General features: G+C 43.6%; 1 protein-coding gene across 1 annotated transcript in view; it reads left to right on the top strand.

Annotated features, from left to right (window-relative positions):
* The window catches only part of cpne5a (copine Va), a 119,599-nt gene extending 106,931 nt beyond the window's left edge, over positions 1-12,668 (top strand). Inside the window, exons 16-20 of the mRNA XM_046364423.1 lie at positions 6,928-7,055; positions 10,627-10,729; positions 10,859-10,916; positions 11,803-11,876; positions 12,220-12,668. Coding sequence (XP_046220379.1) covers positions 6,928-7,055; positions 10,627-10,729; positions 10,859-10,916; positions 11,803-11,876; positions 12,220-12,402 — 546 coding nt within the window. The 3' untranslated portion in view covers positions 12,403-12,668. The remainder of the gene's footprint in view (positions 1-6,927; positions 7,056-10,626; positions 10,730-10,858; positions 10,917-11,802; positions 11,877-12,219) is intronic.
* The last annotated feature ends 12,863 nt before the right edge of the window (positions 12,669-25,531 follow it).

The raw sequence follows: 25,531 nt of genomic DNA, 5'->3' as shown, positions 1-25,531 counted from the left end.
TTTCCGTTTCTGCCCTGTCGGATCCTTGTCTATTGTTCACCGTGCTGTGTCTGTGTATCGCCCTGTCGTGTCGTGTTTCCCTCAGATGCTGCGTGGTGAGCAGGTGTCTGAGTCTGCTACGTTCAAGTGCCTTCCCGAGGCAACCTGCAGTTCATGATCGAGTCTCCAGTCTGTTCTCGTCATTACGAGTGGAATTGTGCTTTATGATTGTATATTTACTTTACTGGATTAAAGACTCTGTTTTCGCCAAGTCGCTTTTGGGTCCTCATTCACCAGCATAACAGAAGGATCCGACCAAAGAATGGACCCAGCGACTACAGACGCTCGTAACACTGCCGTCGAGATCCAAGGAGCCATGCTCGGCAGACACAAGCAGGAATTGTCTGCTGCTCGCCATGCCGTGGAGAACCTGGCCGCTCAGGTTTCCGACCTCTCTGGACAGTTCCAGAGTCTTCGTCTCGTGCCACCTGTTACTTCCTGGCCTGCCGAGCCTCCGGAACCTAGGGTTAATAACCCACCTTGCTACTCCGGGCAGCCCACGGAGTGCCGCTCCTTTCTCACCCAGTGTGATATTGTGTTCTCTCTCCAACCCAACACATACTCTAGAGAGAGAGCTCGGGTTGCTTACGTCATTTCACTCCTTACTGGCCGGGCTCGAGAGTGGGGCACAGCTATCTGGGAGGCAAGGGCTGATTGCTCTAACAATTACCAGAACTTTAAAGAGGAGATGATTCGGGTTTTTGACCGTTCAGTTTTTGGTAGGGAGGCTTCTAGGGCCCTGGCTTCCCTATGCCAAGGTGATCGATCCATAACGGATTACTCTATTGAGTTTCGCACTCTTGCTGCCTCTAGTGAGTGGAACGAGCCGGCGCTGCTCGCTCGTTTTCTGGAGGGACTCCACGCAGTGGTTAAAGATGAGATTCTCTCCCGGGAGGTTCCTTCAAGTGTGGACTCTTTGATTGCTCTCGCCATCCGCATAGAACGACGGGTAGATCTTCGTCACCAGGCTCGTGGTAGAGAGCTCGCGTCAACGGTGTTTCCCTGCTCCGCATCGCAACCATCTCCCTCCTCTGGCTCTGAGACTGAGCCCATGCAGCTGGGAGGTATTCGCATCTCGACTAAGGAGAGGGAACGGAGGATCACCAACCGCCTGTGCCTCTATTGCGGACTTGCTGGACATTTTGTTAATTCATGTCCAGTAAAAGCCAGAGCTCATCAGTAAGCGGAGGGCTACTGGTGAGCGCTACTACTCAGGTCTCTCCATCTAGATCCTGTACTACTTTGTCGGTCCATCTACGCTGGACCGGTTCGGGTGCTACATGCAGTGCCTTGATAGACTCTGGGGCTGAGGGTTGTTTCATGGACGAAGCATGGGCTCGGAAACATGACATTCCTTTCAGAGAGTTAGACAAGCCTACGCCCATGTTCGCCTTAGATGGTAGTCATCTTCCCAGTATCAGATTTGAGACACTACCTTTAACCCTCACAGTATCTGGTAACCACAGTGAGACTATTTCTTTTTTGATTTTTCGTTCACCTTTTACACCTGTTGTTTTGGGTCATCCCTGGCTAGTATGTCATAATCCTTCTATTAATTGGTCTAGTAATTCTATCCTATCCTGGAACGTTTCTTGTCATGTGAAGTGTTTAATGTCTGCCATCCCTCCCGTTTCTTCTGTCCCCACTTCTCAGGAGGAACCTGGCGATTTGACAGGAGTGCCGGAGGAATATCATGATCTGCGCACGGTCTTCAGTCGGTCCCGAGCCAACTCCCTTCCTCCTCACCGGTCGTATGATTGTAGTATTGATCTCCTTCCGGGGACCACTCCTCCTCGGGGTAGACTATACTCTCTGTCGGCTCCCGAACGTAAGGCTCTCGAGGATTATTTGTCTGTGTCTCTTGACGCCGGTACCATAGTGCCTTCTTCCTCTCCGGCCGGGGCGGGGTTTTTTTTTTTTGTTAAGAAGAAGGATGGTACTCTGCGCCCTGCGTGGATTATCGAGGGCTGAATGACATAACGGTTAAGAATCGTTATCCGCTTCCCCTTATGTCATCAGCCTTCGAGATTCTGCAGGGAGCCAGGTGCTTTACTAAGTTGGACCTTCGTAACGCTTACCATCTCGTGCGCATCAGAGAGGGGGACGAGTGGAAAACGGTGTTTAACACTCCGTTAGGGCATTTTGAGTACCGGGTTCTGCCGTTTGGTCTCGCCAATGCGCCAGCTGTTTTTCAGGCATTAGTTAATGATGTTCTGAGAGACATGCTGAACATCTTTGTTTTTGTCTATCTTGACGATATCCTGATTTTTTCACCGTCACTCGAGATTCATGTTCAGCACGTTCGACGTGTTCTACAGCGCCTTTTAGAGAATTGTCTCTACGTAAAGGCTGAGAAGTGCTCTTTTCATGTCTCCTCCGTTACTTTTCTCGGTTCCGTTATTTCCGCTGAAGGCATTCAGATGGATTCCGCTAAGGTCCAAGCTGTCAGTGATTGGCCCGTTCCAAGGTCACGTGTCGAGTTGCAGCGCTTTCTAGGTTTCGCTAATTTCTATCGGCGTTTCATTCGTAATTTCGGTCAAGTTGCTGCCCCTCTCACAGCTCTTACTTCTGTCAAGACGTGTTTTAAGTGGTCCGGTTCCGCCCAGGGAGCTTTTGATCTTCTAAAAGAACGTTTTACGTCTGCTCCTATCCTCGTTACTCCTGACGTCACTAGACAATTCATTGTCGAGGTTGACGCTTCAGAGGTAGGCGTGGGAGCCATTCTATCCCAGCGCTTCCAGTCTGACGATAAGGTTCATCCTTGCGCTTATTTTTCTCATCGCCTGTCGCCATCTGAACGCAACTATGATGTGGGTAACCGCGAACTGCTCGCCATCCGCTTAGCCCTAGGCGAATGGCGACAGTGGTTGGAGGGGGTGACCATTCCTTTTGTCGTTTGGACAGACCATAAGAACCTTGAGTACATCCGTTCTGCCAAACGACTTAATGCTCGTCAAGCTCGTTGGGCGTTGTTTTTCGCTCGTTTCGAGTTTGTGATTTCTTACCGTCCGGGTAGCAAGAACACCAAGCCTGATGCCTTATCCCGTCTTTTTAGTTCTTCTGTGGCTTCTACTGATCCCGAGGGGATTCATCCTTATGGGCGTGTTGTCGGGTTGACAGTCTGGGGAATTGAAAGACAGGTTAAGCAAGCACTCACGCACACTGCGTCGCCGCGCGCTTGTCCTAGTAACCTTCTTTTCGTTCCTGTTTCCACTCGTTTGGCTGTTCTTCAGTGGGCTCACTCTGCCAAGTTAGCTGGTCATCCCGGTGTTCGAGGCACTCTTGCGTCTATTCGCCAGCGCTTTTGGTGGCCGACTCAGGAGCGTGACACGCGCCGTTTCGTGGCTGCTTGTTCGGACTGCGCGCAGACTAAGTCAGGTAACTCTCCTCCTGCCGGTCGTCTCAGACCGCTCCCCATTCCTTCTCGACCATGGTCTCACATCGCCCTAGACTTCATTACCGGTCTGCCTTTGTCTGCGGGGAAGACTGTGATTCTTACGGTTGTCGATAGGTTCTCTAAGGCGGCACATTTCATTCCCCTCGCTAAACTTCCTTCCGCTAAGGAGACGGCACAAATCATCATCGAGAATGTGTTCAGAATTCATGGCCTCCCGTTAGACGCCATTTCAGACAGAGGCCCGCAATTCACGTCACAGTTTTGGAGGGAGTTCTGTCGTTTGATTGGTGCGTCCGTCAGTCTCTCTTCCGGGTTTCATCCCCAGTCTAACGGTCAAGCAGAGAGGGCCAATCAGACGATTGGTCGCATACTACGCAGCCTTTCTTTCAGAAACCCTGCGTCTTGGGCAGAACAGCTCCCCTGGGCAGAATACGCTCACAACTCGCTTCCTTCGTCTGCTACCGGGTTATCTCCGTTTCAGAGTAGTCTGGGTTACCAGCCTCCTCTGTTCTCATCCCAGCTTGCCGAGTCCAGCGTTCCCTCCGCTCAGCGTTTGTCCAACGTTGTGAGCGCACCTGGAGGAGGGTGAGGTCTGCACTTTGCCGTTACAGGGCACAGACTGTGAGAGCCGCCAATAAACGTAGGATTAAGAGTCCAAGGTATTGTTGCGGCCAGAGAGTGTGGCTTTCCACTCGCAACCTTCCTCTTACGACAGCTTCTCGTAAGTTGACTCCGCGGTTCATTGGTCCGTTCCGTGTCTCCCAGGTCGTCAATCCTGTCGCTGTGCGACTGCTTCTTCCGCGACATCTTCGTCGCGTCCATCCTGTCTTCCATGTCTCCTGTGTCAAGCCCTTTCTTCGCACCCCGTTCGTCTTCCCTCCCCCTCCCGTCCTTGTTGAGAGCGCACCTATTTACAAGGTACGTAGGATCATGGACATGCGTTCTCGGGGACGGGGTCACCAATACTTAGTGGATTGGGAGGGTTACGGTCCTGAGGAGAGGAGATGGGTTCCGTCTCGGGACGTGCTGGACCGTTCACTTATTGATGATTTCCTCCGTGGCCGCCAGGATTCCTCCTCGAGTGCGCCAGGAGGCGCTCGGTGAGTGGGGGGGTACTGTCATGTTTTGTCTTATATTGTCTTGTCATTTTGCTTTTCCCTCTGTTCGTTTTCCCCCTGCTGGTCTTTTTAGGTTCGTTCCCCTTTTTCTCTCTCCCTTCCTCTCTCTCTTCTCTCTATCGTTCCGTTCCTGCTCCCAGCTGTTCCTATTCCCCTAATCAATCATTTAGTCTTCCCACACCTGTTCCCTATCTTTTTCCCTGATTAGAGTCCCTATTTCTCCCCTTGTTTTCCGTTTCTGCCCTGTCGGATCCTTGTCTATTGTTCACCGTGCTGTGTCTGTGTATCGCCCTGTCGTGTCGTGTTTCCCTCAGATGCTGCGTGGTGAGCAGGTGTCTGAGTCTGCTACGTTCAAGTGCCTTCCCGAGGCAACCTGCAGTTCATGATCGAGTCTCCAGTCTGTTCTCGTCATTACGAGTGGAATTGTGCTTTATGATTGTATATTTACTTTACTGGATTAAAGACTCTGTTTTCGCCAAGTCGCTTTTGGGTCCTCATTCACCAGCATAACAGATCCATTATAAAGAATTATTAAAATTATAAACTTGCATTAGCTAACACAATGTGGCATTGGGACACAGGAGTGATGGTTGCTGATAATGGGCCTCTGTACACCTATGTAGATATTCCATAAAAATTCATCAATTTCCAGCTACAATAGTAATTTACAACATGATTACATTGTATTTCTGATCAATTTGATGTTATTTCAATGGTTAAAAAAATTGCTTTTCTTTCAATAACAAGGAATATTTCTAATTGACCCCAAACATTTGAACAGTAGTGTATATTTAACACATTTTAGAATAAGGCTGTAACTTAACAAAATGTGTAAAAAGTCTAGTGGTCTGAATACTTTCCCGAATGCATGGTATTAGAGCAGGATTTTGTGTAATGCTGCACATTAAGGGTTGGTGTGGACAAGGCCAGTTGGCAGGTAGGCTTGTTATCGGTTATTCATGGTTAACCTTGCTTCGGTGAACCTTCTGAGAGCTAGAGAACCCTGTGACTCACCCAGCACTTGAATATCAAACACACAGCTGTCCAAGAAAAAGCAAGTGTGTACCTTCAATAACCAAGCTATGATGATGCAGCCTGTTTGATTTTGAATCCAACCCTCAATCAGGAAGGGAGGGGGGGAGAGAAGGGGATCATCTGCTTGAGGATGTGGAGCGCTGCTTCTGGGAATCTCTCCCCCATGAGGAGGAGATGTGCTGATGATGAGAAAAGTAAACAAGCACGCAAATCAACTGGCAGACACATACAAGTAATTTTCCGTTGTTTGGCTTCATATACTTTCCCTCCACTTAAACATTTGCCTAAAATAAATTATTTATCCCAGATCATTCAGATTCAGAAGAAAAGGACATTGTGACAATAGATAATCAATCAGAAAAAGTATGCCTTGCTTTAAAGTTGCTGTTCATCAAACCAAAAAGCTGATTTCCTTCCTGACACATTTTCCAAAAGTAAACATCTCAAGGGCAACCCTGAAGGTGTCTGTCTGTCTGTCTGTCTGTCTGTCTGTCTGTCTGTCTGTCTGTCTGTCTGTCTGTCTGTCTGTCTGTCTGTCTGTCTGTCTGTCTGTCTGTCTGTCTGTCTGTCTGTCTGTCTGTCTGTCTGTCTGTCTGTCTGTCTGTCTGTCTGTCTGTCTGTCTGTCTGTCTGTCTGTCTGTCTGTCTGTCTGTCTGTCTGTCTGTCTGTCTGTCTGTCTGTCTGTATGATGGCAGAGTGTTCTCTCGTCACTCCATCACATCTCAAACACCAGCAGTAGACGTGCCCACTCATTGTCTCAGTGCAGCTGTGACAGTGTTCTGTCTGCTGAGTGAGGACCAGGGTGTGGTGCAGGGGCCGAGTCTCATCACCGTGGTCGCAGCTGGCCACACGCACTCAGAAGCCGGCTTATCTCCCAGGCATGCGGGGGCCTCCCAGCGTCCTCACTTCCTTCTGAGGAGCCTCCCCCAATCACAGGTTCCGCTCTACTGGCGGCTGTTGTCAAGCCAACAGAGCTCTCCGTCTCTCTGACCTGCAGCATTACTTCCAACAACAAAAATGCATGAGCACTGTGAACACTGGGCTGGTTGGTTCTCCAGTGGCTGTTTAATATTGAAGTCCCATATTTATTATAAAAAGATTGTTATTTATTATTTTCACATTTTTTTCGTTTTATTGTTATTACGCTGCACATTTAGCTCTTACTTTTCCTGGGCCTTGTTGTAGAAAGGAGTGGATGTGTGAAGTTAGTTTGATTGTTGAGGTTTTGATCACCAGTGAAACAATTTACCATAAAGTTATTGATAACTGAATGTCTTTAAGTACATTAAGGCTGACAACTGTTTCATGGTGGCATGCATCTCCTCCTGTCCCATGCAGAGTGGTGACAATGAAAACCCAAACTGTGTGGGGATAGAGGGAGTGCTGGAGGCGTACTTCCAGGGCCTCAGAACGGTCCAACTATACGGACCCACCAACTTCTCTCCAGTCATCAACCAGGTGGCACGGTAAGGAGACCACAATGGACTAGACCTCTGGAAACCTCTGACACACTACATACTCATAATATGATCTCAGTAGACAATACAGGAATGAACTTGATTTGAATGCAAGGTGCAACACTACTATCTAGTGGGCGGCAGGTAGCCAAGCCGGCTAAGTTGTAATAGTGGAATGCACAAGGTGAAATTTAGAAACTGGGTAGTGCATCATCAATTCCTTTTGCCATGTTGGTTATTGCATACCTTAGAGAGCTATTTATAACTTGTTAGAAATGTCCAGATTAAGTAGCCCATTTTTTTATCCCTTAGATATTGTTGTATTTTTTTTGTCACTCGAATATCACATGAATACACATTAGACATGGGAAACTGCTAAATGTTATTTGCAACCCATGACAAAATATGTAGAATTGCAGGAAATAAGCTTTAAACATGCAAAATTCTCTCCATCGACAAGAGGCGTGGGAACAGTTTGTGTCAGGAACATTGCTTGTGCCCATAGAAATAGGCATGGTGCGTGCACAGGATTTTCCTCAATGCTGGAAGAGGGGCCTCAAGTGAAAACATTTGGGAACCCCTGTACTAGATTATACACACAGCCCCTTGACATGCAAGGCTATACTATGTACTTGAAGCTGTTGTCTCTGCCAGGCTCTTTCTCCCCAAGCCAGCGATCCTCTCCCTCTTACGAGCAGATGGCTGGCACACGTGTTATTCATTCTTAATATTCCCTGTACAGGCAGGCTTCATACCTTACATAGAGCACACGCTCCTGTTGCATAGATAATGTGCTACATTGTCTTGGACCAGAGTGTCTGGAGGAGGGTTTATACAGTATGAGTCTATTGGGGCTCATTGTAGGAGCACCAACAGCACCATGTGGAGAATGTGTGTGGAGAATGTGTCCTTTGGACAACTGATGTTCTTCTGTAGCTTCTGCTCTGAGTAATATGCATGTTTCTATGTTTATTTATTTTAATTTTACCTTTATTTAACTTTAACAAATTCTTATTTTCAATGACAGCCTAGGAACTGTGGGTTAACTGCCTGTTCAGGGGCAGAACGACAGATTTGTACCTTGTCAACTCGGGGGTTTGAACTTGCAACCTTCCGGTCACCAACACTCTAACCACTAGGCTAACCTGCCGCTCCAATGTATGTCTTCTCCAGAGTGTTATTTAGACGTTTTTGGTGCTACTCAAATCATGGAGGCTGTAATTTCAGGAGAGCACTGGCTAAGAATAAAATTTGAAAAATGGTTTTAGCATTCAGTCTACTGACCATGTGATTGCAAAGGGAAGAGGACAGTGCAACAGGGCATTGCAAGGCCATTCTAGCAACTGTGTAAAGTGACCTGAATAATAACCAGTCATCCCTATGAGCACAAGAAGTTGAGACACAAAGTTTGGACACACCTACAGTACTGATTCAAGGGTTTTTCTACATTGTAGAATAATAGTGAAGATATCAAAACTATGAAATAACACAATTGGAATCATGTAGTAACCAAAAAAGTGTTAAACAAATCAAAATATATTTTATATTTCAGATTCTTCAAAGCAGCCACCCTTTGCCTTGATCACAGTATTGCACAATCTTGGCATTATCTCAATCAGCTTCATGAGGTAGTCACTTGGAATGCATTTCAATTACCTGGTGTGCCTTGTTAATTTGTGAAATTTCTTTCATTCTTAATGCGTTTGAACCAATCTGTTGTGTTGTGACAAGGTAGGGGAGGTATACAGAAGATAGCCCTATTTGGTGAAAGACCAAGTCCATATTATGGCAAGAACAGCTCAAATAAGCAAAGAGAAATGACAGTCCGTCATTACTTTAAGACATGACGGTCAGTCAATCTGGAACATTTCAAGAACTTTGAAAGTTTCTTCAAGTGCAGTCACAAAAACCATCAAGCGCTATGATGAAACTGCCTCTCATGAGGACCGCCACAGGAAATGAAGACCCAGAGTTACCTCTGCTGCAGAGTTTATTAGAGTTACCAGCCTCAGAAATGGCAGGCCAAATAAATGCTTCACAGAGTTGAAGTAACAGACACATCTCAACATCAACTGTTCAGAGGAGACTGCGTGAATCAGGCCTTAGTGGTCGAATTGCTGCAAAGAAACCACTACTAAAGGACACCAATAAGAAGAAGAGACTTGCTTGGGCCAAGAAACACAAGCAATGGACTCATCAGACCAGTGGATATCTGTTCTTTGGTCTGATGAGTCCAAATTTGAGATTTAACCAGTCAGTGATTTAACCAGCATGGCTACCACAGCATTCTGCAGCGATACGCCATCCCATCTGGTTTGCGCTTAATGGGAACAATCATTTGTTTTTCAACAGGACAATGAACCAACACACCTCCAGGCTGTGTAAGGGCTATTTGACCAAGAAGGGGAGTGATGGAGTGCTGCATCAGATGACCTGGCCTCCACAATCACCTGACCTCAACCCAATTGAGATGATTAGGGATGTGTTGGACCACTGAGTGAAGGAAAAGCAGCCAACAAGTACTCAGCATATGTGGGAACTCCTTCAAGACCATTGGGCAAACATTCCAGGTGAAGCTGGTTGAGAGAATGCCAAGAGTGTGCAAAACTGTGGCTACTTTGAAGAATCTCCGATATAAAATATATTATGATTTGTTTAACACTTTTTTGGTTACTACATCATTCCATATGTGTTATTTCATAGTGTTGATGTCTTCACTATTATTCTACAATGTAGAAAATAGTTTAAAAAATAAAGGAAAACCCTTGAATGAGTAGGTGTGTCCAAACTTTTGACTGCTACTGTATGGATTTTGGGTTGAAAAGATGTTGAAAAGATGTCTTTCAACCAATTTTGATCTTTGAGAAGTGTACTAGCCCCTGTGTCATCCCACTACCCTTACAGCTAACTGTTACCTGTCTAACATCCCGTAGGTCTTTATATGTCTCTGACAGCCCTGGATTTGAGTTATATCAGAGTGCAGTAAATCCCTCGGTCAGGGGGGGATAGTGGTCATAGCTCTGGTCTCACTCAGACAGGGATCGATGCTACACTCAGCCAGGTGGAACATCTTATTTACCTTTATTAGGAATGTAATCTCGGAGCCTAAACCAGGTGAAGGACACTCCAGGGAGAACATTGCCGACTCAGACAAACAACTGTGAGACGCGTCATGGAGCTTGTCTAACATAATAACACATTGGGCCTGGAATGTATTGACTGTCTCTGTTGTTCATTTTATTCCTCACAGTGCCTGTGGCTCACTTGGTGAAATTGGAATGAAGGGGATTTGGAAAAAATGTAATTTTTCTCTTTTGTTTTTGTTCGCTCCTCTCGTTCTGAGATGAGAGGTGCCAACTGGGTAATGGCAGAGGTCAAAGTGTCTTGGCTCACTGGATAACGGTCCTTAATTACAGTATCTCTCTAGTGAGAGGCTGTAAACATTTGCCATCACATATAAACTCACTCACTCTCAATCTCACTCCGGCACACACTCCGAACACTGCTTGTTAATGCTCTTGTGTGTGTGTGTGTATGTGTATGTGTGCGTGTGCGTGCGTGCATGCATGTGCTCCCTCAGGTCTGCACAGGATGTGACAGATGGCTCTCAGTACTTTGTGTTGTTGATGATCACAGACGGAGTTATCTCTGACATGGTGCAGACCAAGGAGGCTGTGGTCAACGTGAGTGGAGTACACAGTACCTCCTTCAGCAGGGCCATCTTATCTGCAGACAGTGCACTATCGAGGCTGTCTGAAAACCAAGCATAGCCTACTACTGTTTGTCTGTAATTCCTCTTTCTTTCCCTACAGGCTGCTGCTCTCCCCATGTCCATCATCATCGTAGGGGTTGGACCTGCAAAGTTTGACGGTGAGTGTGGCGCCCCTGAAGGTAGAATAGAGAAGCACAGTGGCTCCTGCACAGCTGTTATTATATTTTGAAGGTGCATTTCTCTTTGAGTGTTCCTTTAGAAAGTCAGTGTTGCAGTGTCAAGTATCCAGGCCCTCTTCAGATCAATGACTCCTTAAGAGGAGGGAGGGAGGGAGGGAGGGAGGGAGGGAGGGAGGGAGGGAGGGAGGGAGGGGGAGGGAGGGAGGGAGGGAGGGAGGGAGGGAGGGAGGGAGGGAGGGAGGGTAATCTCTGTTTCAGCCCAGTGAGGTGTAACTCTGGGCATCATCTGCGCTCGATTCCGCTGGATTTTCCCCTTGGTTAGGCAATCGAACGCTGTGAAGTCAGTCAGGCATTGCAGAGGTCATGAGTTCAGACCGCTTGATGGCACTTCAGGAGAGAAACTCTTCAGAAGTAGCTATGTCTGAAAATGTGTGTTGATATGTGTTTCAAGGCTTGTTGTCTGGTTTATTTTCCTTTTGCTGCACTCCTGTGTGTGTGTCTGTGCATTCGTGTGGATGTGTCTATCTAAGAGTTTGTGTACTGTAGTGTGGCAGGATTGTGTGCAGTTTTGAATACTTGTTGATGTCTGGGTTGAGTTGTCCGAGTATCAGACTCAATGAGAAGAGTCCTCAATGAAGTTTTCTATAAACCAGCTGAATTCTGTAAACCTTTTAGAATGATCTTTCTTTTCAAAAGCACTTACAGCATAAATGGGTCCACAGTGCTTAGCAGTGATTAGTCCGATTTTAAATAACTGCTAGGAGCACATAACATTTTCCTTCTAGTATCTGGAGATGTTTTGACTTCAACTGTTGCCCAGAGTGCTAGTTCTGAAAAGCTTATCATATGTTGTGTTTCTGTCTAGCCATGGAGGAGCTGGATGGAGATGAGGTCAGAGTGTCCTCCAGAGGGCGCTTTGCTGAAAGAGACATTGTGCAGGTAGGCTGTGGCCAGACAACAAGTGACTATCTCAATTGCATATCATTGATTCCTCGCATCCTCTCTCCGTCTCCTTCTCAAAAGCCATTGGGTGGATGAAAAGGTCAGCAGTCTGACCTTCTCATCCAAGGGGGTTTGAGAAGCAGCAGAGGAATCAAGGAAATGCAACTGAGATTCTCCAAATTAAACTTTAATTTGTTGCTTTAGTCTTTGTTCAGTGTATTTGATGTTCATGATCAGTAGGACCAAGAAGTTTATTCTCCCAGACATCCAATACTTTCAGAACCCTACTACAGTAGTGTGTCCTGTCCGTGTTGTAATTCATCCCCCAACTCCCATACAGTTTGTTCCTTTCCGGGACTACATGGACCAGTCAGGGAACCAGGTCCTGAGCATGGCCCGGCTGGCCAAAGACGTGCTGGCTGAGATCCCCGAGCAGCTTCTGGGCTTCATGAAGACCAGAGGCATCGAGCCACAGCCTGCTCTCTCCTCATCAGAGCTGCCCAAGCTCCACAGGCATATCTGACACCTATCACTGTAGTGGGACAGCACCTCTCAACACCCTAGCTGGGTCTACACACATTTGTTGTGCACATACACACACACTTGACATCTCTCTCATCTCTTCAAACCCTATGCCATCTCATTGCAAGTCGATGGCCCGTCTCCCTAACTCTACAGCGCACATACTGTAGCTAAACACAGTACAGTACATACACACATAGAATGAGTCTATGTATACATTGTGTATTTGAACACATAGGGGTGAGTAGATATAGCACCCAATGCAATACCCACAAGCACAGTGAGTTCTGAAGAGAAGGAATACATATAACTTACTATGCCATGATGTGACACAATACAAAGTTCACATGCATATGCAGAAGGGGGAGTTACAGACTGTGAAAGTTACTGATGTAGAATATACATATCTAAGAAACTGAGAAACAAAAAGACTATTACATTTTTCCTTTCAGCTCTGGAGTGTGTATACAGTATATGCAAAGCAGCTTAGCCATCAACTGAATATAAAACGCATAAACAACTGGACATATTGCTTTCAGCCCATACCTCCAAACCCACACCCTCTTACATGAGGTTACTCTTTTTATACACATACATCTGCTTGAATTACTGTATCCTATCCACTGGGATGACAGGAATACATGCTCTGGTGTAACAAACAACATGTTTTATTTATGTTGACTTTCTACTTCATGCAGATGTTGGATCTTAATTTGATCACTCTTTGGTCGCAGAAAATGTTCCTGCATATCAAGACATTCAAATGAGCCTTGTGATTTAGATATGTTCACTGAAAACCCACAGTTGTCTTTTTCGCCATGTGGGGGTAGTCAAATCATTCTGACAATAGCCAGCTATCAAAATCATCATCCCTCACTCTCTCAAAAGCTAAAAGCACCAGACAGAATATGAATAAATGTCCTACTGCTACTGTAGGCCTATAGGTCCTATTACCGCAAAATTCAAATGTATCCATACACATCAACAACCATCATCTTATATAGCTTAATAACACAACATAGATATTGGTCTCCACTATGACGCGAGTGTATCCGAAATATGGCCGTTACGTTAGGCTACACCTAAACTATAGCTTAAGTAATTGCACACACAGGCCTTTAATATCAGATGTAAAGACAAGATGAAATTGAGAATAGTGAGGTAGCCTACGGAACGGAGCGCAATGGTGCTTGAAAGAGACCGACTGATTTTAAAACCAAAAAGACACAAAAAACACAACCCATGATTTTTCTTTATCTATAGTATATATATGACTCACCACCTAGATTTAGCTCCTATGTAGCAGAATTTATGTTTTTTACGTTGGATAAAAATAGAGACTCAGAGCTACAAAATGGAATATCATACAATGCATTTGAGGAACAATGGGAAAGTAATTCTGCTTTGAAAGTTGATAAACTTGTAAACTCACTATTCAGAAAATTGTATTTTAGTGTTTTGTGAGAGCTCTTCTTTGTCTACACCCATTCAGCATCATTCACACCCTCTTTAAGCTTTAGCTCCACCCATCTCCTTGAGTTCAGAGCACACAATTGATGCTCTGGCCAATGATTTGTTTACCTCTGGATAACATGAAAACAGCCAAACCAGCTCTGATGGCAACAATTTTGTTACGCCTTTTTGCAGATGTTTACTGACACCGGCCATATTCAACGGGTGTTGTACACTTTAGCTTAAGACATATAGCTAGCTACCTAGGTAAACAATTAACCTAGCTAGGTAAACAACATGTAAGATCACACACGTCACGTCACCTAACGTCAGCTAGGGAGCCAGCCGGCCAACGCTAGCTAACAGTACACTAGCTTGAAATGAAACCACTTTCTGTCAGAATTAGAAATGTGTAATATCTGAAAATGTAGCTAGCTGGACTATCTTACCCGTATACATCATCATGCATGATGGACGCGTCTCCCTGTCACGGATCCACGCTACAAATGCCCTTAGTTTGAAGATGTAATCCGGAAACAGGTGTTTTCTCATCTCTTTAGCTATCATACTCTAATTCCACTGATTTCAAAACCCGATCCTCCAGAAAGTGGAGAGCAAAAAAGCCACGTTCGACAGGATTACCAACACAGACTGACCAGCTCAAATAGACAAAGCCTTCTACATGGCAGACCAATCCAAATTCATCTCTCGGCATGTCAAGCCCACTCATTATCTCAGCCAATCATGGTTAGTGGGGAGGTTGCTGTCTTTTTATGTGGCTTAACCAACAAGGCTCGTAATTTAACAATTTTATTTGTATTTACAGATGGCATACAAGTTTGTTATTAAGGCACATGAAAGTTCACATGTTCAAGAAGGCATTTCTGGCAAAAACTCATTTTGATTTTTAAAAAATGCTTTACGTTCAAACAGCTCTCCTGTGAAGTCGTGACTTGCGACATATGCCTAGTTTCCTGAATTGGGTCAAATATTATCAAAAAGAGGGTTACGAATCAACTGCCAAAATTATGTTCAATTATAGCCTGGGGTGGTCTAGCGGTCAGGGCTGTGCAAATATAGACCAAATATGTCCCTGTGGGTTCAATTCTGTCCCACTCCCTTCTGGCAAATAACAAACATTAAAACAGGTTAATATGCCCCATCAACATTAAACTATACAGAGTGCCCTTAAAGTTTTAAAATAAGTCAATAAAATCAATGATGAGAGAATAGTCAAATTAACTGATAACTGACATGGTGGTGTAGAAGGAAGACCCGAATGCCATGAACCAAGAGGTTGTGAGTTCAAATCCCAGGTGTGTACATATTTGATAATAATTACTGTATAAATGAACATGCACAATATAATCAGGTATGTCCAATACAGTGCCTTCAGAAAGTATTCACACCCCTTAGCTTTTTCCACATTTGTTGTGTTACAAAGTGGGATTTAATTGTCATTTTCTGTCAATGAACTACATAAAATACTATGATGTCAAAGTGGAAAACAATATAACACTATATCTTGATTTAATACATCTTGGAATCACCTTTGGCAGTGATTACAGCTGTAAGTCTTTTGGGGGTAAATCTCTAAGAGCTTTCCACACCTGGATTGTGCAACATTTGCCCATGACTTCTTTTCAAAATTCTTCAAGCTCTGTCAAGTTGTTTGTTGATCATTGCTAGACAACCATTTTCAATTCTTGCCATAGATTTTCAGGCAAGTAAAAACTCTAACTGTGTGGATTTGGCCTTTGGTTATTTTTTTATATTTTTTTTATTTCACCTTTATTTAACCAGGTAGGCTAGTTGAGAAGAAGTTCTCATTTGCAACTGCGACCTGGCCAAGATAAAAGCATAGCAGTGTGAAAAGACAACACAGAGTTACACATGGAATAAACAATTAACAAGTCAATAACACAGTAGAAAAAAATGGGCAGTCTATATACAATGTGTGCAAAAGGCATGAGGAGGTAGGCGAATAATACAGTTTTGCAGATTAACACTGGAGTGATAAATGATCAGGTCATGTACAGGTAGAGATATTGGTGTGCAAAAGAGCAGAAAAATAAATAAATAAAAACAGTATAAAAAACAGTATGGGAATGAGGTAGGTGAAAATGGGTGGGCTATTTTCCTATAGACTATGTACAGCTGCAGCGATCGGTTAGCTGCTCGGATAGCTGATGTTTGAAGTTGGTGAGGGAGATAAAAGTCTCCAACTTCAGCGATTTTTGCAATTCGTTCCAGTCACAGGCAGCAGAGTACTGGAACGAAAGGCGGCCAAATGATGTGTTGGCTTTAGGGATGATCAGTGAGATACACCTGCTGGAGCGCGTGCTACGGATGGATGTTGCCATCATGACCAGTGAACTGAGATAAGGCGGAGCTTTACCTAGCATGGACTTGTAGATGACCTGGAGCCAGTGGGTCTGGCGACGAATATGTAGTGAGGGCCAGCCGACTAGAGCATACAAGTCACAGTGGTGGGTGGTATAAGGTGCTTTAGTGACAAAACGGATGGCACTGTGATAGACTGCATCCAGTTTGCTGAGTAGAGTGTTGGAAGCCATTTTGTAGATGACATCGCCGAAGTCGAGGATCGGTAGGATAGTCAGTTTAACTAGAGTAAGCTTGGCAGCGTGAGTGAAGGAGGCTTTGTTGCGGAATAGAAAGCCGACTCTTGATTTGATTTTCGATTGGAGATGTTTGATGTGGGTCTGGAAGGAGAGTTTGCAGTCTAGCCAGACACCTAGGTACTTATAGATGTCCACATATTCAAGGTCGGAACCATCCAGGGTGGTGATGCTAGTCGGGCATGCGGGTGCAGGCAGCGATCGGTTGAAAAGCATGCATTTGGTTTGTCCTGCTGAAAGGTAAATTCATCTCCCAGTGTCTGGTGGAAAGCAGACTGAAACAGTTTTTCCTGTAGGATTTAGCCTGTGCTTAGCTCCATTACGTTTAAAAAAAATGTATCCTGAAAAACTCCTTAATAATTAAAATCATACCCATAACACAGCCACCAGTATGCTTGAAAGTATGGAGAGTGGTACTCAGTAATGTGTTGTATTGGATTTGCCCCAAATTGCTTTGCCACACTTTTTGCAGTATTACTTTAGTGCCTTGTTGCAAATAGGATGCATGTTTTGTAATATTTGTATTCTGTACAGACTTCCTTCTTTTCAATTAGGTTAGTATTGTGGAGTAACTACAATGTTGTTGACCCATCCTCAAGTTTTTTCCTATCACAGTCATTAAACTCTGTGACTGTTTAATTGGCCTCATGGTGAAATCCCTGAGTGATTTCTTTCCTCTCTGGCAACTGTGTTAGGAAGGACACCTGTATCTTTGCAGTGACTGGGTGTATTGATACACCATCCAAAGTTTAATTAATAACTTCCCCGTGATCAAAGGGATATTCAATGTCTGCTTTTTATTTTTATTCATCTAGCAATAAGTGCCCTTTGCGAGGCATTGGAAAACCTCCCTGGTCTTTGTGTTTGAAATTCACTGCTCGACCGAGAGACCTTACAATAATCTGTATATGTGGGGTACAGAAATTAGGTAGCCATTAAAAAATTGTGTTAAACACATAGAGAGTCCATGCAACGTATTATATTTTTACTAACTGATTTAGGCTTCCCATAACAAAGGGGTTGAATACTTATTGATTCAAAGCATTTCAGCTTTACATTTTTTATTAATTTGTAAACATTTCGAAAAACATAATTCCACATTAACATTATGGGGTATTGTGTGTAGGCCAGTGACAAACATCTCAATATAATACATTTTAAATTCAGGCTGTAACACAACAAGATGTGGAAAATTCAAGGTGTTTGAATACTTTCTGAAGGCATTGTATGCAAGCCAACCTTGCCAACAGACAAAAAGAGCTGTGGATCAGTGGTCCACCAATCAGGGCTTTGATGGGCTTGGGACCATCAGGCGACATGCTGACAAAAGATACACAGAAATGTTCTTGCAACGTTCCCATGAACTGTATCTTGAACATTAATACCTTATATTCTGAGAACATGGCAACCATGTTCTGTGTATGTTTGGTGGGACGTTGATAGAATATTCTCCTACCCCACAGAAAACTGGACACATGAATGTTCTTGCAACGTTCCCATGAAACTAGAACATTCATATCCTAAGTTCTGAGAACATGTTAATCACGTTCCAAGTTCTATTTGACATTAAGGGAATGGTCCCTTGGAAACACTCCTTGCACATCACAGGAACATTCCTATGAAAACTTTAGTTAATGACCTTATGAGACACTTAAGGGAACATTCTCTAAAGTTGTGGGAGCGTTTGTTGTTAGCTGGGTCAATCCCCTGAATGACTTGATTTTAGATACACATTTAAAAAATGGACAGTCCAGGGATATTTGATCCCGATCTTGATAAGAAATGACCATACCAGGCGCTTTTATTTTAAAGACAGTTGTAATTTAATGGATAACATAAATAGAAAACAACTAAAATAATAATTGGCTAAACCAACATTAGTTTTTATTCAAACAAAGTGTCTGGTAAATTGCCACAGTAAATTTGCTGTGGTAAACGAGGAAATATGTGATTTATATTTTACTGAATTTATTGTCAAATAGATAAATCACCCTTAGTCTTCAAAGAGGACTACATTGTTCCAATGATAATACCAACCAGAGGGGAACATATCTTGAAAGACTTTGGTTTCGTTGAGCTGAAGACACTTTTCTTTGATGTGTAAATTATCAGACTATTCGTTTTACTCCTTGAAAACATTGAAATAAATGCAATAAACTTGTGGGCCTAATGTAGGCTATAGACTATCTAAATTAATTGACAAATTTACGATCCGATGGTGGAACTCCAAGGACAAAGACCTGAATCTCAGCACATAGAGTTTATTTTCAATTTCTTTGTTTGTTTTCCCTTTCAATGGTGGAATCAGTCAACATAGCATTAATTGTTGCTTGCTAGGACTGCATATCCCGTTTTATGTTGGACGTGCGCTCACAATCTAATTGTTATTTTCCAATTATTTATTATTTCATAAATGAATTTTTTCAGGAGTGTGGCAGTCCCACTCCATGTAATTTTGTAGCTTTTATTGAAGAGATGAACAGGATCTGAAAAGGGGAAGATATTAGAAGGCATATCCGTGGAAATTAGGGGTGAGGACGGTGCTGCAGCTTCCCCTGATAAAAACATTTAAAAAATCAAATAAATCAAAATGTAAATTTTTTTTACAAATAAAATAGCAAAATCACCAAAATTGTGAACTAGGCCTTTATTATTACTCCTGTATGAGTTGAGAGAAATAATCACCAGCAGAGATGAGAAAAAGATCTCCCTAATGGAAAATAAATATCCCCCTACAAAGATGTACATTTATTTTGATTCACATAAGAATTCACACCAGATGCACAGTTACCTGCACATAGTCTACATGGGCTGCTTGAACCAGAGCCCAGTGGAACGGCAGTCTAAGGTACACTGCATGACCAAAACTCGTCGAACATCTCATTCCAAAATCATGGCCATTAATATGGAGTTGGTCCCCCTTTGCTGCTATAACAGCCTCCTCTCTTCCCGGGAATGCATTCCACTATATGTTTGAGCATTGCTGTGGGGACTTGCTTCCATTCAGCCCCAAGAGCATTAGTGAGGTTGGGCACTGATGTTGGGCGATTAGGCCTGGCTCACAGTCGGCGTTCCAATTCATCCCAAAAGTGTTCTATGGGGTTGAGGTCAGGTCTCTGTGCAGGCCAGTCAAGTTCTTCCACACCGATCTCGACAAATCAAATCATCATTGTCATGCTGAAACAGGAAAGAGCCTTCCCCAAACTGTTGCCACAAAGTTGGAAGCACAGAATCATCTAGAATATAGTTGGAAGCAATCATGTAGAATATCAATGTATGCTATAGCTTTAAGATTTCCCTTCATTGGAACTAAGGGGCCTAGCACGAACCATGACAAACAGCCCCAGACCATTATTCCTCCTCCACCAATCTTTACAGTTGGCACTATTACATTCCGTCAGGTAGCGTTCTCCTGGCATCTGCCAAACCCAGATTCATCCGTCAGACTGCCAGATGGTGAAGCGTGACTCATCACTCCAGAGAATGCGTTTCCACTGCTCCTGAGCCAAATAGCGACGAGCTTTACACCACTCCAGCCGATGCTTGGCATTGCGTATGGTGATCTTAGGCTGCTAAGTATGCGACTGCTCGGCCATGGAAACACATTTCATGACGCTCCCGACAAACAGTTATTGCGCTGACGTTGCTTCCTGAGGCAGTTCGGAACTCCGGTAGTGAGTGTTGCAACCGAGGACAGAAGCACTCTTTTTTTACACGCTATGTGCTTCAGCACTCAGCGGTCCCATTCTGTGAGCTTGTGTGGCCTACCACTTTGTGGCTGAGCTGTTGTTGCTCCTTAACATTTCCACTTTTACAACAACAGTTGACCGGGGCAGCTCCAACAGGAGGCCATTCTACTGACAGTGTTTGTATATGGAGATTGCATGGCTGTGTGCTCGATTTCATACACCTGTCATCAACGGGTGTGGCTAAAATAACCAAATCCACTAAGTCCACATACTTTTTTATTTATAGTGTACAATGTAGGTACGGTACTACATTGTATACAAACACAGCTTCCAGCTGCCCCCTGGTGGCAATTCTAAATATTTGTTCAACTATTCAAATCATCCTGTTTAAGGATTATTTTCCTCCTAGGATGAAATGGGTAAAATTAAGATCAGACATCTGTATGCTTTGACTTTTATTTGCTTTGCTGAAACTAAATGACAACAAAAAAAGAGTCATATTATACAAACCACGTTCAAAAACACGAGCTCAGACAGTTGACTGTCAGTGGGGAGGTGAACGAAGAGGTTATCCTTGACAAACATGACATTCAGTGTTTTGTTGTTCGTTTTGTTGTTGATTGATCTGATGCAGGAAGCAGGTCCTGTGTTGTGAACCAGGAGAGTGTCGACAGGGCAGGTATGGGGCCCAGGTCACATGTTCATTAGTGCCAGTCGCTCTCACCCTGTCCTCTATCATACCCATCCTGCCCAGCATGGGTTGAGGCTGGGCGCACATTACTCCCTGCTGGAACACAAATGCCAGTCTGTGCCCCCCTGCAGAGATAGAGGGAGACTATAGGGTGGAGGGGAGGGAGGTTGAAGAGTGGGACAGTAAAGGTCCTGTGTTTTTTTTGTGTGTGGTTGTCCTGTAAAGAATGGAGAAAGCGAGAGGGAGATGATGTTTATTGAATTTGTTGCTAATTGTGTTATTATAATTCAGTGGAGAACTCATGCTCAGAACTATACAATCCCTCACTTTGCAAAGCCACGTCTGTCAGTCTGGTGAAGGATGTATTTGTGTGCCACAGTTAGTTGTGCGTCTCTGTAGGCCCCATTGGTTAGACCTTGTCTTGTAGAGTGACAAGAGTTAGCATGCTGGGACTTCTATTATACAATTCTTGTTTTTTGGTGTTTGATTATAATATTTAGTTGATTACGATTCGTCGCTGTCCATTAAAGCTATGTCGAAAACTATATATCTCCAATAGCGTAATATGCATTTAACTTGTGTTACTTATTAACATTTTCCTTTTGAGAAACATATTTCCCCCCAAACCGAGAATGCTAAATGTTTTGTACCATGGGATTTAGTTAGTGTTCAGAACAACATATTTCCGAGAATAGATCAAGTTATTCATGTAAATGTTATCTCAATGAAGACGTATAATGCAACTGATATGAACATCAACTGAAGAGCTTGTTACAGTAATATGCTAGAATTTGCAGGTTTACTTTTCCGATGAGGTTGTCCTCTTATTTTGATGTGTCATGATTGCAAAATGATACATATTGTTCCTGTTAAATAGGTTATGCATTTGTCAATGCCCGGTTCTGTTATTATCAAATGTACAGTATTTCAACCAAGGACAGCCAACTAATTTGAATAACTTTAGTTTGCCATATTGGATATTCATAAAGGTGGGAGAAAACTCCAAACGTATTTGTATAGATTGTGCAGTGAGTGTTAACTATCGGGTGATTTTAAATGAGGAGAGAGCTCTTAGTAATGTAAAATGAAAAATGAATGCTTATAAAAGGAATATTTTTTTTCACATATTATGTCTATGAATTGACGGTTTGGTTCTTGTGTTGAGATTCACACTGTCAGCCAATGTCTTTGAAACCCATACCAGTGGTTTTTGGCTTCGCATACCATAAAGCTGTGGCTGTGATTCAATCCGATCACGGGTTATAGGCATTGCGGTTTTAAAAGGCAACGTTCCTGCGTTCACAAAGATCCCATTCACAGTAAACGCTGCATACCTCGGCTCAATGGAGAATTGCCTTTCAAATCTGTGACGCCTATCACCCTCGATTGACTTGAATCGCAGCCTAACTCCGCTTTATGTGAACACATCAGGTTACATTAAAGCACTTCAAACAAAGTCCCAGAGTGTGTGGGTTTATTTTGTGTGCATTATTTCAGAAGACCTGTCCTTTCAGATTACAGGACCGTTCATGGTGTCTTCCTTAGCGTCTACATACTCTTGATCTAGGGATCTTGGTGCCATCTTGTGGTAGTGGAAATGCACTGGCAAAGTATCAACTCCACAATAAAGTGGAATATGCACATACAAAACACATTTGTTTAAATATACAGACCACATTTTGAAAATGTCTGAACATCAGGTCCTGAAGATCCATTAAGGTCCATGATGTAGAAGGAGGGGATAGTGGGTCTACATGAAGAAGTAGAGCTTGTGAATAGATCCATAGATAATAGATAGTGTGCAAAGCTGTTATCAAGGCAAAGGGTGGCTACTTTGAAGAATCTAAAATATAATTTGATTTGTTTTGTTTAACACTTTTTTGGTTACTACATGATTCCATGTGTTATTTCATAGTTTGATGTCTTCACTGTTATTCTACAATGTAGAAAATAGTAAAAATAAAGATAAACCGTGGAATGAGGTGTGTCCAAATTTTTGGGGTAGCGGTAGGGTAGGCTGTTTGGAGTGTTCAGCCAGCTGGATTTAGAACCGCAGTCTCCACAGAACAGGCTGACAGGCTGTGTCAAGCCAAAGGAAGGCTGGAAGGCTTCTGGAAGGCTGGTTAAGCATAGTTAAGTTTGTATGTGTTGCGCTCTTTCAGTTGTAAAAGCAGGCAGAGCAGAAACTGACTACTCTTTAGTTGACTGATGTAGCTGGCATGCTAACTTCTGTTTAACTTAACATTAAAAAACTAAACTAGTCTTTATTCGCAGTAAAGTTAGCTAATGTTTCATCCCCTCTCGACTGTGGTGAATGAATAAGCTATGCTAGCTAGTAGCTACCATAGCCAGGTCAGTTCCAGCCTCTAGTTATCTGTCAGATAACAGCCCATGCTTCTCCGCCCATGCATAGACTATAATCTACTCTATTTAATTGACACCACATGCACACCTGATCTCGCAGGTATGGATACTGAACTGGAAGCAGCGGGAATGATGACAGCGACAATTGCTACATTTTGCAATCTCATTAATCACTTAAACATATTTATAATAATGATCTCTTACCTAGCTTGATGACTGTCTGCATTTTTTCTTACTTTTTGTTCTAAATGGAGAGGTCATATTGGATTATGTAAAAATGCAGGAAATGAGCTTTAAATGTCCAAAAACACTTCCCCCAGAGCCCCTGCAAGGTTGCGTCCTCCCCCACTTCTAAAACCAAAGTGGCGCCCCTGGTAATTGTGTATGTATTGTTGTGTGTTTCACTCACAGGTCTCTTGACGTCAGCCTGAGCTCTCGCCAGGGCTTTACGTAGGCGCTCCTCTTGCTGCATCGTCTGCACATGGTCTACACCTGCCTTAGCCTGCATATACGAACACATGGAGAGCCGTACCAGCCGCAGTCCTATAGCTAACTCCACTCTGACGACTTAATTAGAAAAACTATAGTACTGTGTGCCAACCACTGTCAATTATACAGTTACAGCATAGTGGGTCTATTACTGTAGTACACACATGCAAATATACCCTGATATTTTAGCTAAACAATAATATATGCCATTTAGCAGACGCTTTCATCCAAAGTGAGTTAGTCATGCGTGCATAAATTTTACGTATGGGTGGTCCCGGGAATCTAAACTACTGTTTTGGCATTGCAAACACCATGCTTTATCATCTAAGCTACAGAGGACCACTGACTGAATTTTCTGTTGACCCACCTGAGTTTCTTCTCCTTCTTCTTGACCCTCTTGGCCATGGGCTAGCGGCCCCTGGGAACCAGCTCCATGTTCTCCTGCGGGCCTCATCTGCAGCGTGTTCAGGCTGGCCTCACTCTTCCCATTACAGCTCCTGTATCCCTCCACCACCTTCCTGCCCAGGGCCTCCAATATCCCATCCTGCACATAGGGTTAATGGGCGTCCGTCAGTACAAGAGCCATGTGAGGCTGAGTGAGTTCAATTTTCACTGCCTTACACTCCCACTGTACCTCATTGTCCTAGATTAGGACTCTATGATGACTTTGTCCCTGTAGTGTTCACTTTGTGTATGCGTGTGTACATACTGTATGAATGCAAGCAGTTGTGTGTGCTGTCTGTGAACAGTTCACGTTTCCCATCCCTGTCCTTCTCTCTCTGGATGGCATGGGTAATGATGTCAATCTGTTGGGTCAGCTGCTCGGTCTCCTGCTCCCTGGATACAAACAAAGTAAGTTTCAAATTGGACAGATTTGAAGTGCTTTGCATTCATGCATTCTTCACAGTATGCTCTCTCAGTGGTTCTTGGGAGATTAAGAATGGGAGAATGCAGAACTCAACAACATATTTTTCTACACAGGTCATTTGAATTACAGGTAGTTCATTATTGGCACTATGTCTCCGTCTGCTGCAGCCTCGTCTGCTGCAGCCTCGTCTCCTCCTTGGTGGCCATCTTGGACAGCTTCTGAATCACCTCCCTCTTTACGACCAGGGATTACTGGGGAATACACCATGAGTAGAGGTCAGTGACCACAGGAAGGAACGAGAGGAGAGACTTGGCGTTTGAAACAGAAACCGACAACAGGTCAAAATAAGAATGGAGACCGAGAGTGTTAATTGTTGTGTTGTATAGCAATGGGAAGATACAATAACATTAAGGAAAGGTAACATTAAAGAGATAGCTGCAATTGCACTGAGGAACTAGAAGTGTTCTTCTTGCTGTGTTATTCTAATAAATGTAATCAGTTAAAGAGCTCTGTTTCTCCCTTGAGGCAAACAGACTCCTTAGCAAAGGAAGTATTTATAGGTTTGTAGGGTCTGGAGAATGAGTAATCTCAGGAAATGGAAGTGTATGCGGCTCTGGGACTTACGAGGGTGAAATGTGACGCCAGGGGACCTATTAGACACGCAGCTCGTGACCTGGGGATTGATGTATTTTAAATAAGCTACTGCCTCAAGGTGTTTTCATATTCATTTACCTATTTACTTTCTTTGAAACGGTTAGGACTGGACAACAACAAGCATATCCTGATGTAATTATGCCCTTTTTTAAAAATATTTTTATGAGGCTGTGGAAAGAAATAAGGGGAACATCTGGCGAAAATGTGCGTTTTTACAGAGACTCAAACAATCCGGGTTTTGTCCGAGCTTGGGTAATAGTTCAGACAAGCTTAGCTCAGGGAAA

The sequence above is a fragment of the Oncorhynchus gorbuscha genome, linkage group LG10 (assembly GCF_021184085.1).
Source record: "Oncorhynchus gorbuscha isolate QuinsamMale2020 ecotype Even-year linkage group LG10, OgorEven_v1.0, whole genome shotgun sequence".
In the NCBI taxonomy this organism is placed as follows: Eukaryota; Metazoa; Chordata; class Actinopteri; order Salmoniformes; family Salmonidae; genus Oncorhynchus; species Oncorhynchus gorbuscha.
Note: the sequence above shows the minus strand (reverse complement) of the source record. Positions and strands in the feature narration are given on the sequence as shown.